This window comes from Neofelis nebulosa, chromosome 7, assembly GCF_028018385.1.
Source record: "Neofelis nebulosa isolate mNeoNeb1 chromosome 7, mNeoNeb1.pri, whole genome shotgun sequence".
NCBI lineage: Eukaryota > Metazoa > Chordata > Mammalia > Carnivora > Felidae > Neofelis > Neofelis nebulosa.
Genome location: NC_080788.1, coordinates 85,316,601 through 85,333,084, shown reverse-complemented (window position 1 = coordinate 85,333,084; position 16,484 = coordinate 85,316,601). Strand labels below are relative to the sequence as shown.

The window sequence follows — 16,484 nt, the reverse complement described above, 5'->3', positions numbered from 1 at the left end:
GCTGAGAGAAATTCAGCATGATTGGCACACAGAATCCTATGAAGAACAGCATCAAAAATGATGTAGAGGATGTGGGCTAGACGGTAGAGTCATTTTTTTTTAAGGATTTTATTTTTAAGTAATCTCTATACCCAACATGGGGCTCAAGCTCACAAACCCAAGATCAAGTTGCATGGTCCTCCAACTAAGCCAGCCAGCCAGCCTGATGGTAGACTCATGTAAAAACATTCTAAGGGCAAGGGGAAGCCACTGAAAGATTTTGAGAAAGGCAGTAGTAGGATCAGACTTGCATTTTTGAAAGATCACTTTGGCTGCAGTATAAAAAATAGATCCAAGGGGAAGAATCCAAGAAACAGGAAGATCTGATAAAAGACAGAATAAACAATCTGGACAAGAGGTAAACTTGCATAATTACTGGAGCTGGAGAAGGGAATGGAATGAAGACAGGAGGTAAAATCAGTAGGACAAGCTGACTGACAGTAATGGGCAGGGTGAGGAAGAAATGAGAGAGTCCATGACAATACTCAAGTTCCTAACTCTGGCAATAAGACAAATGATGTTAACATTCATTGATGGTAACAAGGGGGTGGGAAGTTAGGATGGGAAGATACGGGATATGCTGAATTTGAAGTGTCTACAGAACATCCAAGAATGGTCTAACAAACATACAGATAGGAGTCTGAAGCTCCAGAGAAAGAAGATGACCTAGCATGATCCCTGAAAAACACCAGTATTTAAAACAGGAATAAAGGCATAGGTAACTGACAACATGAGTGAGAAAGAGGAAAGAGGCAGGATAGTATGTGACCATGGAAACTAAAAGGAAGATCATTTTGAGAAAAACGGAATGGTCAATAATAATAATAGTTGAATGCTTCTGATGTGTTAGACATTTTATATATATCAGCTGATTTAATCTTCACAACTCCATGAGGAAGATACTTAGTACAACCTACTTTTTACAGGTAAGGAAATTAAGGTTAAGTAATTTGAAAAAGTTATACAGCTGAAAAATCAGATATAAATTCAGGTATGATAGATTTAAGAACTTGACTGAGTTCTTAATCACAACATATATTCTCTATAGGAGTGGTCTTTAATGTGGAGTCAAAAAAAGTGTTTATTAATCTCATTCTTTTAAATTTCCTTATATTTTATAATGTAAATAATACACACACACACACACACATATACACACACTTAATTTATAAGTAAACAGTTTAGAAGAGTGTTCTAACCTATATTTAACCTGTTTTACTTCAAGAAACTCCATTTCAATTTTAATTTTAAGGCAATTTGATTACAAGAAAGAAAATAAAAATACTCAATTCTACAACTGCTCACATATCTGAGATTTAAAATGATTTGCATACAAATCATGTAGAAAATAAACATTTGAAGAACTAACTTTAATAAGAGATTTATCATTTCAAACAAATTAACAGTAGCTTTATCAAAAAGAAATCATGGGAAGACATCTGAGAGCAAATGCTTTTTGCTACTCATATACCATGTTTCAACTTCTCTATAAGCGCTTCATTGTCATCCAACTTCAACTCATTGACTTTATCTATCAGTCCTTCAATGTCACCCATACCTACAAGACCCAAAAAAAGAAAAATTAACAATAGCATATGCTGCTTTACATTATACAAAATACATGCACATAGGTAATAACCATGTGAGATAGCAGGTCAGATATTCCTACCATACTTTACAGGTGAGAAAACTGAACCTAGAGTGACAAAGCAGGGACTCCAGCCCAGGATTCCAAATTCCATGTTCTCGAACTCTATTACCTAGTACAAAAGTTTTACTGCCATTACCCCTGCTATTACCCCAACCACATATTTTTGTATTGTGCTCTAAAACTTTTCCTAAGAATTTTCCATTGAGTAGCTCATTCTACCACTCTAACCACAAGAAGCAGAAAACCATCACCCTTCTTTTTACAGGTGAGGGAGATAAATCATGGAAGGTAATGGTTTTCCTGAACTAGTCAATGAGAGGGCAGGATTAAAATCCTAATCCATCCCAAAGATCTATGCTATTTTTCGGAGATTTTTCTATATCCCCTACCAATGTACATACCAAGAAGCTTGCTGATGAAAGGCTGTGTTTTGAAAGGTTCAAAGTCATCTATGTGTTCCCCTGTACCAATGAAAATAATTGGACTTTTTGTGGCAGCAACTCTGCAAAGAAAAAGAAAACATAAAATAATCTCAAAAAGGCAAACAAATTTCTAGCAGATTACAGAGTATTTAGACAAAGGTACACAGTTCAAATTTTTCACCTATTAAAACGGAACTATATCAGAAAGACTCCAAAATTCTGTTTCAATTTAAACTTCTTTTATAGACCATATTAAGTCCACTATTGGAATATATTTTTATTTTATTTTTAATTATTTAAATTTGAGTATATATTGGAATATATTTTATTTTCTTAAATGTTTATTTATTTACTTTGGAGGCAGGGAGGGGCAGAGAGAAGGAGAGAGAGAATCCCATGTAGGCTCTGTACTGTCAGCACAGAGCCTGACACGGTGCTCAATCCCATGAACTGCGAGATCATGTCCCAAGCCAAAATCAAGAGTCGGGTGCTTAATTGACTGAGCCGTCCAGGGGCCCCTTGAATATATTAAAAAAAAATTTTTTTTAGCGTTTATTCATTTTTTGATAGAGCATGAGTGGGGGAGGGGCAGACAGAGAGGGAGACAGAATCTGAAGCAAGCTCCAGGCTCTCAACTGACAGCACAGAGCCCGATGCAGGGCTTGAACTCCCGGACTGTGAGATCATGACCTGAGCCGAAGTTGGAAGCTCAACCGACTAAGCCACCCCGGTGCCCCGCCTTGAATATATTTTTAATGATCAAAAAGAAAGCCATAAATACACTCATACACACACACACACACACACACACACACACACACACACACACACAAGCCCAAGACTTAGGACAACAGCATCAATGATACTTACGCACTGAGTGCACCACCTCCTTTTGCATGCCCATCAAGTTTTGTCACTATGACCGAGGCTACATCTACTTTATCTTTAAAAGCCTTTGCCTGGGCTTCACAAGCCTGCCCAATGGAGGCATCCATCACATAAACAATGTTATCAGGTTGCTAGAAAATTTAAATGAAAACAATACATATTTTTCCTGCTCTTAAGCAAATTTCATCATTAGAAGCTATAGAAAAATATTTATTATAAATAATTATTCATTCAATCAGTAAATATTTACTGAGGAAATACTATGTATTAGGCACCATTTAGGTCCTGAGACAAAGAGATGAATATGTAAATCCTAGTCCTTATAAGACTTGCATTCTAGTCAGAGGAGACAAATAATAAATGGGCAAGTAAACTTTAAGATGTACGATAATTAAAATGAGATAGAGAATATGAGTTTTGAGATGTGGGAGGCTTCTTTAGGTGGGGCAGCCAGGGGAGGTCTCTCTGGAGGTAGTAACATTTTAGCTAAAGTGTGACCTGAATAAAGAGGAAAAAAGTTATGCAAAGATCTGGAGGAATCACATTCTAAGCAAAGGGAATAGCAAAAGTAAATCAGAGGAAAAACATATAAGAGTATGCACTAAAACCAAAATTAATAAAACAGAGGTGAGGCTCTTTCCCTAAGCTCTGCTCAACTAGGTCAAAATAATGGCATGCCTAAAGAAAACCTCACTAGCATTAACCATTAACTAAAGAATTACTGCCAACTCTTCAATGGCAAAACGTGGGTTCATGGGCAAAATATGTGCTACAGATTATTTACAAACCGCCTCTTCTCCCCAGATTATTTCCATCATAATTTTAAAGAGACACTAAATGATGATTAACATTTTTAAGTGCTTCATTTTGAAAATCTTTCAAAATCCATCTCAGGTAAATGTTCCAATTTAAATAATTTACAGAAAGGAAATTCAACAGATATTAAAAGTTAATTCTAAACTTTTGTTTCTTATTTTTTCTTATATATACTAATAAGATAATTAAGTAAGAAAGGAAATTTTTGATACTTACTTATAAAAATTTCATACCTAGTTAGAGAAAATTAAGTCCTTACCATACAGATATACGTACCCAAAATAGAAATAATTTACTTGGAATCTATCATACAGGCAAAAAATAACTTATAAATGTACATGGATCATAAATTCAGTCAGGTTTTGCAATTAAGTTAACCAAAGTCCTTACAATGTTATTAAATTGAAAGCTACTTACTATAGCATTAGCGACTTGAAGCATTTCTTCAAACAAAGAGTCTTCCTGTTTATGGCGGCCACTTGTATCAACAATAATAATTTCAAAATTTTCATTTTTGAATTTGTCCACTCCTTCAGAGGCAATGATAACAGGATCCATTTCTGTATAGCTATTTAACAAGGACAAATGATTTAACAACAACCATAAGAGCAAAACTTATGAATACTAATAATTTGGAAACTGTTTCTACACCTTTAAGGCATTCTGAAAAAGTCATAATGATCACAACTGCAATTTAGAATAACAATATCTAATAAATATTAAAAATAGCAAACAAAAAAAATAAAAATAGCAAACCACTTCTAGAGTATCATCAAGCAATATCCAGTTTTCCAATCACAAAATTCTATGTGATTCTGCCACATGTCTTCTCTGAATGTGTTTTCCTCAGATACTTTTTATATTTTCTTAAATAAATGACTGAGTTAGTGTTTCACACGTTTTCCCATTTAACACCCTTTTGTAAGCGTTTTATAAAACCGTTATTCTTGTAAAACATGACTTTTAGGCTATATAGCATTCCATCATATGGCTACGCAATCATTTCTTGAATAAATGCCCTATTGTTGGTCATCTGAGGTTTTTTCAATTTCTTGGTATTAAAAACATAGTCAATATGAAGAGTTCATAATGTTGTTTCTTTGAAATTGTGATGACATATTCTTACAGCTTGAATTTGTATCAAATGATATGATAATTTAGGCTTTTTGTTTCTTCTTTGTTGATTTTGATGGGAGTTCTCCGTGCCTCTTGGATGTGGATGTCTGTTTCCTTCCCCAGATTAGAGAAATTTTCAGCTATTACTTCCTCAAATAAATTTTCTGGCCCCTTTTCTCTCTCTTCTTCTGGTACTCCTATAACCTGAATGTTATTACATTTGATGGTAGGCTTTTGGCTCCTAAGAGGAAAAGGTCTTCCATAAAAGTTTAATTTCATTCCTATTTCACCACATTTCACAATTCTCAAAACTCTTTTCAACTTGAAAATCAAGAAATGAAATCCCAGGGCTCCTGGGTGGCTCAATCAATTAAATGTCTGACTTTGCCTCAGGTTGTGATCTCACAGTTCATGAGTTCAAGCCCAGCGTTGAGCTCTCTGCTGCCAGCACAAAGCCCGCTTCAGATCCTCCATCTCCCTCTATCCCTCTCTCTCTCTCTCCATCTCAAAAATAAATAAACATTTAAATTAAAGAAAAAAAAAAAGAAATGAAATCCCATTTTAATTTGCACTGTTTTCAGTAGTGGCAACTTCTTATACAGATCAATACTGTCAAATGAAAGGACATATGTTAAAAAAAGTTTTCCCCCTTGGGGCGCCTAGGTGGCGCAGTCGGTTAAGCGTCCGACTTCAGCCAGGTCACAATCTCGCAGTCCGTGAGTTCGAGCCCCGCGTCAGGCTCTGGGCTGATGGCTCGGAGCCTGGAGCCTGTTTCCGATTCTGTGTCTCCCTCTCTCTCTGCCCCTCCCCCGTTCATGCTCTGTCTCTCTCTGTCCCAAAAAAATAAATTAAAAAAACGCTGAAAAAAAAAAAAAGTTTTCCCCCTAAATTAACAATAAAAATCAGGTATGAAGGCATTTGATAAGAATATGTGTGAGATTTAAATGAAGAAAATTACTATATTTAAGGACATAAATTTTTAAAGCAAAAATGACATAGTAGGTTTCTAAGCTAACTATACAAATACAGTAAAGATGCCAACTCTTCACTAAGTTGATTAATTGGTTTCAATGTACTTCCAATCAAAATCTTAGATTTTTCTTTTTGGAACTTAATAAGGAATTTTAAAATTTAATCTAGGAAAATAAGCAGGTGAGACTAGGCAAGAGAATGTTGAAAAAAAAAGTCATAAAAAAGAATTACATTAAATTGTATATTATCTATTCCAGAATTATTAAGATCCCATTTTTTTGTAAATGTGTTAATGAAGTATAATATATATACAGAAAAGCTGCACAAATTATAAACTCTGAATTTTCACAAAGCAAACACACCCAGATCAAAAAACAATAACCAGCACCACACTCCCTCCTAAGCGTAATCACAATCTAGTCATAAGATCTCATTTGTAATTGAAAAAAAAGATCCCATTTGTAATCAACTATTTTAAATGTTCATTTTGATGAGTTTTGACAAATTTACATATAACCACTACCACAACAATCAAGGTACAAAGCACTGTTAACACTCCATTTCAATTTAAAATTATCTTTCTGTGTGGTTGTTTGTACTGACATAGAAAAAAAGCACAGGTGGACACACTAAAAACTGGTAACTAGGAAGTGAAACTGTTAGTGCTTTCACTTCTTTAAAAGTTTTATGTGAAATAGTTTTTTTTAACACAGAACAAATGATAATATAACAAACAGTCCAACATGTACCACCCCCTAAAATAAATGCTAATATGTAAATTTAACAGCCGAGATGCAGTTCAAATTCTTCCTCAGTCTCACTCCCTTCAGGAGGAAACAATGATACACTAATACTTTACTCCACACATACATGATGTTTCTTAAGTTTACATGAGCAAAAGAGAGATTATTTAATAAATGGTATTGAGATAACTGTTTAAAAATGCTCTGGCTTTGGGGGTCCGTGGGTGGCTTAGTCAGTTAAGCATCCAACTCTTGATTTTGGCTCAGGTCATGATCTCAAAGTTTGTGAGATTGAGCCCTGCATCAGGCTCTGCGCTGACCATGTAGAGCCTGCTTGGGATTCTCCTGCACGCACTTTCTCTCCCCCTCTCTGCCTCCTCCCCTGTTCATGCTCACACGTGCTCAATCACCCTCTCTCTCACAAAATAAATAAATAAGGGCACCTGGGTGGCTCAGCCATTTAAGTGTCTGACCCCTGATTTCAGCTCAGGTGAAATCTCACAGTTTGTGAGTTTGAGTCCCACGTGCTGACCATGTGGAGCCTACTTGGGATTCTCTTTCTCTCTTCCTCTTTCTCTCTGTCCCTCCCCTCCCTCACAAAAAAAAAAAAAAAAAAAAAAAAAAAGATAAACTTTAAAAGAAAATGGTTTGGCTTTGGCCAATAGTTCAAGTAATTATCAGCTAAATTATTTACAAATTTTGAACCCTAAAGATAAAATTTTACTATTCCTTGATTTTTTATCCCTTGATTTTTAAATCTATGTTAGAAACCATTCTTATCCTAAAAAGATAAAATTCCTAACATTATTCTTTAATCTACCTGTAAGACATTATCATAAAAAAACTGAAAGGAGGGGCGCCTGGGTGGCTCAGTTGGTTAAGCGGCCGACTTCAGTTCAGGTCCTGATCTCACGGTCCATGAGTTCGAGCCCCGCGTCAGGCTCTGTGCTGACCGCTCAGAGCCTGGAGCCTGTTTCCAATTCTGTGTCTCCCTCTCTCTCTGACCCTCCCCCATTCATGTTCTGTCTTTCTCTGTCTCAAAAATAAATAAACGTTAAAAAGAAAAAATTTAATAAATAAATAAATAAAACTGAAAGGAAAAAATTTTAAATAAAGAATACATGAAAGCAAAAGTTCGTTCGCATTTCTAGCCAGCCAAAAAGTAGAAGGCAGTGACTAACAAAATGATATCATTCATTTAATTACTTCAAAGTTTAGCTTCTTTAAACTTTCTTTCTAAGGGTATAATAAACCATTTATATTAATAATGTTAAAAAAATGCTATCCTCTCAAAAAGTCCTAAATTCAATCTAGACTTGATTTTTTTCATCAATCATTCTAACGTATAAACTACCTACCTGAACTACTGTATCAAATGAAGGACAGCAATGATCAGAATCTCTGAGTTAATAACAAATTATAAGCTATTTTAAGATGATCAAATACAACTTTTTAAAATTATGTACTAAAGAAACAGTATGGAATTCACCAGTGTGTATTTAATCGAGGAATGCTTCAGATAGGTCTTAAAAGAAACAACAGGAATAGGGAAGCAAGTCAGAAGGCATGCAAGGCAGGATGGTAAATACAGGCAGAATTATGAACTAAATAATGTCCACTCTGATCTATAAGGCTGGATCAGAAGAGTCATGGTACAATAATAAAAGATAATTTATTAATTATACCCTACTTAGTTCCAGAAAGATTTAAACTTCTAAGTAAATATTTAAAATGTCACAAGAGGGGCGCCTGGGTGGCGCAGTCGGTTAAGCGTCCGACTTCAGCCAGGTCGCGATCTTGCGGTCCGTGAGTTCGAGCCCCGCGTCGGGCTCTGGGCTGATGGCTCAGAGCCCGGAGCCTGTTTCCGATTCTGTGTCTCCCTCTCTCTCTGCCCCTCCCCCGTTCATGCTGTGTCTCTCTCTGTCCCAAAAATAAATAAAAAACGTTGAAAAAAAAAAATTTAAAAAAAAAAATAAATAAAAAAAAAAAATAAAATAAAATGTCACAAGATAGCATAAAATAAAAACTTAGAGAAGACATGAGTATCAAAATAAAAACCAGAAACCCACCTTCCATAGAATGGAATTCTTGCTTTGGTAGCATTCTGTTTTAGTTGGTCAAAAGCTCCTATAAAATAAAGAATTAATGAGTTCTCAGACTTGAAAATAAAAATTACAGAGAACGGTTTTCAAATTTAAACACATTACCTGCTCTGAATGTGTCTGCACATATCAAACAGGTCTTCCAACCTTTCCTCTGGTAATAATATGCTAACTGGAAAAATAAGATTTAAAAAATACAATATCAATAAATACAAATTATTATACACAAAATACTTTTGTTTACTCTTGTTATTTACTTAAGGATTGAAGTAAAACTGCTCATATTCTCCTGAGAGTAGTATTATTACATTTTTAACAGTTTTAACTTTAATTTCAGTTAGTTACCAGTATAATATTAGTTTCAGGTGTATAATACAGTGATTCAACACTTCCATACAACACCCGGTGCTCATCACAGCAAGCGCATTCCTTAATCCCCATCACCTATTTTGCCCATCACCCCACCTACCTCCCCTCTGATAACCATCAGTTTGTTCTCTATAGTTTAAAGAGTCTGTTTCTTTTTTAAGTTTCTTTATTTTTGAGAGAGAGAGAGAGAGAGAGAGAGAGAGAGCAGGGGAGGGGCAGAGAGAGAGGTAGAATCCCAAGCAGGCTCCGCACTGTCAGTGCAGAGCCTGACACGGGGCTCAATCTCACAAATCATGAGATCATGACCCAAGCCGAAATCAAGAGTTGGACAGTTAACCGACTGAGCCACCCAGGCACCCTAAGAGTCTGTTTCTTTGTTTGTCTCTCTTTTCTTTTTCCCCTTGCTCACATTTGTTTTGTTTCTTAAATTCCACATATGAGTGAAATCATATGGTATTTGTCTTTCTCTGACTTATTTCACTTAGCATAATACTCTCTAGCTCCACTCATGTCATTTCATTAATTTTTTTGATGTTTATTTTTGAGAGAGAGAGAAAGACAGAGTGCAAGAGGGACAGAGAGAGAGGGAGACACAAAATCCAAAGCAGGCTCCAGGCTCTGTCAACACAGAGCCTGACGCAGGGTTCGAACTCAAGAACCTTGAGATCATGACCTGAGCTGAAGTCGGACACTTTGACTAAGCCACCCAGGCACCCCCATCCATATCATTTCAAATGGCAAGATTTCATTCTTTTTTATGGCCGAGTAGCATTCCAATATATATATATATTTATGTGTATATATATATATATACACATAAATATATATATATATTCCATTCCATAACATTTCATTATATATACATTATATTATATTCCATTATATATATAATATATAATATTATATATATTTAATATATATACACACACACCACTATTATTACATTTTTGAACACAGCAAACATTCCATTATATATATATATACATATATATATTTATATTTATATACACACACCACTATTATTACTTATTTTTAAATGTTTATTTCTGAGACAGAGAGAGAGAGAGAGAGACAGAGCATGAGTGGGGGAGGGACAGAGAGAAAGGGAGACACAGAATCCAAAGCAGGCTGCAGGCTCTGAGCTGTCAGCACAGAGCCCGACGCAGGGCTCGAACCCACAAACCGTGAGATCATGATGTGAGCCGAAGTCGGTCGCTCAACTGACTGAGCCACCCAGGCCCCCCTACATTTTTGAACACGGCGAATTTGCTAAAGAGTTTAAATTCTAACTGCCATACAGTAACATTCAAAGGACATAAAATGATCAAGCAATACATTACCATAGTGAAAAATACTAACTACTATTAATGTTAAGTAAAAATAAATAATAATAGAATCCTCTAAGAAATAATCCTTTTTTCTTTTTTTATAGACTATAACATAGTTGAGGCTTGTGAAACAAAATCCGGTAACAAACTTGAGGCACTTAATTCTGAAGAAAGAGGTGGTATGATGAATTAAAAATTAGTAGAAGGATATGCAAAATAAAGATCTATGATTATGTTGGGGGGGACACTGTGAAAAGAGAGCCTGGAACCACAGGAGATAAGCTAAACTTTCCATGTTCTCTTCTCCAAAAATCATATCCTCATGTCCTTAAAGTATAGGAACAGTCTCTTTGGTAAAAGAAACAGGATAGCTATGTAGAAGTCTACGATTCTTATAAAAAGCAATCACAAGGGAGACTCTGGGATTCTTTCTTCTTACCGTACAAAAAGCTATTAGAAAAAAATAATAAGATATATCAAATAACACAAAATTGTAAAGCAAGCATTCTAGCCTGGCTTTAACATAAAACTTGATATATACAAACATGTATGTTCCATGACTTTTTTTAAAACTAAGTATAATTTACCTTTGAACATGTTGTTGTTTTACCACTCCCTTGCAATCCAACAAACATGATCACATTCTGTTTTCCTTTAGTGGGTGTCCATGCTTTAACTCCAGGGTCTACAAGCTATGTACCAGAAATAAATTAGTAAGATTGGGTTAACATATGCTTACATTCAAAACCCCTATCGCCACAACTTCTAAATTGTAAAAATAATTTAAAGGCACTTTGGTATAAAAGGCAACCATAATCCTACCATTCCCATAAAACTTGACTATTTCCCTATTTTGCCTACACAGGCAAATTTTCTATTTCAGATTCTAGATAAAAAGCAAACTGGAAATAATGTGAGGAATCCTACAGAGTTTAGAGATCAGACCTGGGTCTACCACTAACTAGCTGTCTCACTTTTCTCAACTACAAATGAAGAAGCATGACTGGATAAATTCTCTGACCTCATTTACGTCCGAATTTCTTTTTTTATTTATTAGTCTATAAGAAACCAAAGGAATAAATGAAACTATTCACACAATAAATGGAAAAATACTAGAAGACCACTAGCAGACATCTGTTGCTCTAAAAAAAGTTTTTATAGTTCCTTCTTTTTCTCCCCCTACCACTGAACCTATATCTGTTTTTTTTAATGTTTATTTATTTTTGAGAGAGAGAGACAGAGCACAAGAAGGGGAAGGGCAAAGAGAGAGGGAAACACAGAATCCAAAGCAGGCTCCAGGCTCTGAGCTGTCAGCAGAGAGTCCAAAACGGGGCTCGAACCCACGGACTGCGAGATCATGACCTGAGCTGAAGTTGAACGTTCAACCAACTGAGCCACCCAAGTGCCCCTATTTTTTCTTTTTTTTTTGAGAAAGTGAGAGAGAGTGAGAGTGAGAGAGAGACAGACAGAGAGCACAAGAGGAGCAGAAGGAGGAAGGGTGGGGTGGGGAGAGAGAAAGAGAGAATCTTAAGCAGACGCCATGCACAGCATGGTGCCCAATGGGGCTCAATCTCCCAACCATGAGACCATGACCTGAGCCAAAATCAAGAGTCGGATGCTTAACTGATTGAGCCACCCAAGTGCCCCAAAACCCATACATATTTTTTAAAGCTCTAAGATTCTCACCATTATTTTCATGACCACGGAAGCATAATCAGTTCTAAGGTGATACAAAGTAATAGGCTATATTTACCACTTGCAAAATAAAATTTCACCAATTGCTCATAATCTAAACAAGAGTTGGGATATTTGGTCTTTTCAAAGGGAATTCTGTAAACAATGAACAGTTCAGAAAAGAAGACTTGTCAAGAGTGACTTTCCATACAAAAGTAAGACCAATAAGGCAAAACCTGATGCTAAAGAGGATAAACTCAAGAGAGGCCCTTCTATCAATTAATCTGTTGTGAAGTTTTACTTTTTGTAACCTGGCTTTGGGAATTGTTGCAGGAATAGTACTGACCTTTCATATCTATACTCAGAACTTTGTATTCAGAAAAGTCAATAATAAAAATAGGCCCCTTTAGAAAAGTTAATAATCTTTCCGTTAATATTTTTAATACAGATGAATATTCTATAAAAATGTAAGTAAGTATTCTGAAATAATATTCTTGTTCACAGTGCTAATGTATTTTTACCCACTGAGGTCTACAGAGAATCACAGCACAATCCTGATATACTCTTACCTTCACAAGTTCTTTAAATACAGCGTGCTGAATCATTTTTCTTTTGTTAAGACCAGATGCCATCTCTTCAAGATCAATAGCAGACCTTCATGATGATGGTTATTTGTGGGTAGGAGAGAAAAGCCAGTTAAGACGTTCTGAAAAAAAGTTTCTGCTCCAGAGAATGTAAAAATATTCAATCATTCACATTAGTAGCCCTCTGATTAACATGCATATAATTACCACAGATTTATAAGTCTATATCCTAAAAAACTGATCAGGAAATATTAGACGGAAGACTGGTTAGTTTTTCAAGGTTTTTTTTTTTTTAATTCTAAATATTAATTTGTCCTCATATCACCACAAAGTATTAATTTTATTTACTTATCTTTACATATATACTTTATACATCTTTACACCCAGCAGAAAACAGGATTAATTTCTCTAATTCTAAATGTGTAAATGCCAGCAGTTCTACATTCATTACCCAGTCTAACAGTATGAAAAGGAAAGATGGCCTGGACATGACAAGGGCGAGGATTCAAGAAGTTAACTGAGGTGCCTGTATTACTCTATGAGCCCTGCCCCAGTCAGTGCCTTTCCCAGTGAACACAGTAACTGAGATGACACACATTACTCCTTCATTCAAATATGGACAGAAAATCAAAGAGGAGAACAAGAAATGAATACAATTCTCCAATAATGAAGGAAGCTCATTAATGTCATCTTAAGCCTGAAAAGGATAAACTGGCACCACTTTTGTATGAAGAATTGTTAAAAGGCTTTTATATTGAAATACTATACTGTATATGATTGAATCCATCCAAATAAAGGAGTAAAATGGAAAGAAATCCACAATTAAATGAAAGCCACATGTAAGTTTATTCTTTGAAACATCATTATGGAAACATACTATAAATACAGTCTTGCAAAATATGAGTTCTATTCTTTTTAAATGCTTAAAGCAGAAACATTTCTTGATATAGCAGACTTTTCTGGTTAGCTCCTCATCTCAGTAAACTAAATTTAGTTTTGCCTGCTTTTTACCTGATTAATTTAACTTACTTTACATTTTCTCTTAGTTGCTTCACTAGTTTAATATTAACATCCGCTTCCAATAATGCTGTACATACTTCTTTTAGCATAGCATTTAATACCTGCAAATAAATAAATACATAAAAATTTAACACAACCCCCCAAAAAAGTTTAACACTCCCCGTGTATCATTTCAATCTTATAAAAACAATGGCTGATTACTCATCATATACTACCATAACTTAATAAAAATAATACTACACTATTATAGGAAAAAAAGTTTTTCAATTAGCCTTAGAAAGAGCATTTTATCAAATGTCTAATCATGTTGTCAAAATAAGACATTCTAGGGGCGCCTGGGTGGCGCAGTCGGTTAAGCGTCCGACTTCAGCCAGGTCACGATCTCGCGGTCTGTGAGTTCGAGCCCCGCGTCAGGCTCTGGGCTGATGGCTCGGAGCCTGGAGCCTGTTTCCGATTCTGTGTCTCCCTCTCTCTCTGCCCCTCCCCCATTCATGCTCTGTCTCTCTCTGTCCCAAAAATAAATAAAAAACGTTGAAAAAAAAAAAAAATTTAAAAATAAGACATTCTATTTAGTTTTATTCAAGCAAATATTATCACAATTTTATTCCTATATTAACGTAACAGTAGTAAAGACTTTTTCTTTTTTTTTAATTTTTTTTTTTCAACGTTTTTTATTTATTTTTGGGACAGAGAGAGACAGAGCATGAACGGGGGAGGGACAGAGAGAGAGGGAGACACAGAATCGGAAACAGGCTCCAGGCTCCGAGCAATCAGCCCAGAGCCTGACGCGGGGCTCGAACTCACAGACCGCGAGATGGTGACCTGGCTGAAGTCGGACGCTTAACCGACTGCGCCACCCAGGCGCCCCAAGACTTTTTCTTTAAGCCAAAGAAAGTTACTACGCAATAGATGCTGCTATTGAACACCTTCTGTGGCTAATACACAGCACTTTATATTCACTATATCTGCTTAATTGCACTACCATGGAGGAAAATATAACAAAAAAAATAATAATAATAACCAAGTCTGACCTAGCAGTCTTACTATCTCCACTCAGAGCAGAGGAACAAAGTTGAAAAGAAAACTATCCTCCATTGATAACTCACTATCAGGGCACCTGGGTGGTTCAGTCGGTTAACTGCCCCACTTGATTTTGGTTCAGGTCATGATCTCATGGTTTGTGAGTTTGAGCCATGCATCAGACTCTATGCTGGGAGCCTGCTTGGGTTTCTCTCTCTTTCACTCTCTCTCTCTGCCCCTCCCCCGCTCACACTCTGTCTCTCAAAATAAATAAACATTGAAAAAAAATTAAAAAAAAACTATCATCATATATTTGCTGAGTTACAAGGCCAGTTAAAAGGTCACAAACTATAAAGTCTTAAAAATGGTGAGGCCTTTGTTGCTCATGTAAATAAGTGTTTACACACTAAACTGTAAGCTCCATGAGGGCAGGGATTCTGTAGTCTATTTTGTCACTGCCAAATCCCTGGTGCCAGCAAAAATGTATTCCTTGGGGCACCTGGCTGGCTCAGTCAGTGGACGGTGTGATGCTCAATCTCAGGTTGTGGGTTTGAGCTCCATACTGGGTACAGAGATGACTCAAACATAAAATCTTTAAAAAAAAATGTAGTCCCTCAAACCTTCTTGAATGAATTCCCATCTTCAACTCACTTTGTACATCCTACAGAGGCTTATCAGATCTATCTCTCACTAAAAGGGCCTGATAAAAATGGAACTGATCTTTCATTAGAGGGATTTCTTCTTGTTAATTCCCTAGCAGCACAGTACTAGGAACAGAGAAGTTTGCTAATTCAAGCAGTAGCTTTAACTCTACTTCCCACTAAGCTCTTTTCCCTGGTTTCTTTTTTTCTCCACTATAAACATAAACAGCACAAAGGTTACACAATAGGGAAAACTGTTTTGAAAGCTGTTGTTTTATTTATTCTGAATTCCAAAGACTAAACAATGGTTATAATTATTAGAAAAAGCACTGGATGAGGAATTAGAAAAAAGACACTAATCCTGGTTCTTCCAATAAATAAACATGTGAAACTGACTTTCTGTTGCTGTTAACTAAGAGGCTGGACTAGCTAAATTCAAAGATGGTCCCAAAATTATTCAATTCCATTAGCTTATTAAAATATTGATAACAAATTCTGCATTAGAATTTCTTTCCAGTGAGCACAGAGTAATGTACAGAAATACTGAATCACTGTATTATACACTGTATTGAACTAATATAGCACTGTTTGTTAACCACACTGGAATTAAAATTTTTTTTAATTAAAAAAAAAAAAGAATTTTTTTTTTCAAACTTCCAAGTTAGAAAGTACTTTTCATCTATTATTTCATTTGATCCTTAAAACCATCTTATAAGGTAAGTGCTTTTTTCTTATTTTTTACATTAAAGAATCTGAAGTTGACTTGCCCAGATTTCTATCACAAGCTACTAAGTAGGTCACTAAACAAGGTCTTCTAAAACCAAATTCAGTACTCTCCCATTGGTACCACAAAATATAAAGTATACTTGTGGACTCTCATCTTTTTTCAATTGACAAATCATTAAGACACAAGACATGGGGGGGAAAAGAAAGAAATATTTTAAGAATTTTTTTAATATATTTTTTTTTATTTTAGAGAGAAAGGGGGGCAGAAGAGGAGACAGAGAGGGAGGGTGAAAGAGAGAGAGAATCTTAAACAGGCTCTATGATCAAAACGACTAACACACTCTGCATGGAGCCAACAGGGGGTCCTGAGACC

At 35.7% G+C, this 16,484-nt stretch overlaps 1 protein-coding gene across 4 annotated transcripts in view; it reads right to left on the bottom strand.

Moving 5' to 3' along the window:
• SRP54 (signal recognition particle 54) overlaps positions 1-16,484 on the bottom strand; it is a 71,182-nt gene that overhangs the window by 42,957 nt on the left and 11,741 nt on the right. For all 4 annotated transcript variants that reach the window (XM_058738809.1, XM_058738804.1, XM_058738805.1 and 1 more), the window contains 9 exons: positions 13,734-13,825; positions 12,690-12,774; positions 11,034-11,138; positions 8,855-8,921; positions 8,717-8,774; positions 4,234-4,384; positions 2,983-3,131; positions 2,092-2,192; positions 1,511-1,597 (listed from right to left, as the gene is read on the bottom strand). In XM_058738809.1, the coding sequence (XP_058594792.1) occupies positions 1,511-1,597; positions 2,092-2,192; positions 2,983-3,131; positions 4,234-4,384; positions 8,717-8,774; positions 8,855-8,921; positions 11,034-11,138; positions 12,690-12,774; positions 13,734-13,825 (895 nt within the window). The remainder of the gene's footprint in view (positions 1-1,510; positions 1,598-2,091; positions 2,193-2,982; positions 3,132-4,233; positions 4,385-8,716; positions 8,775-8,854; positions 8,922-11,033; positions 11,139-12,689; positions 12,775-13,733; positions 13,826-16,484) is intronic.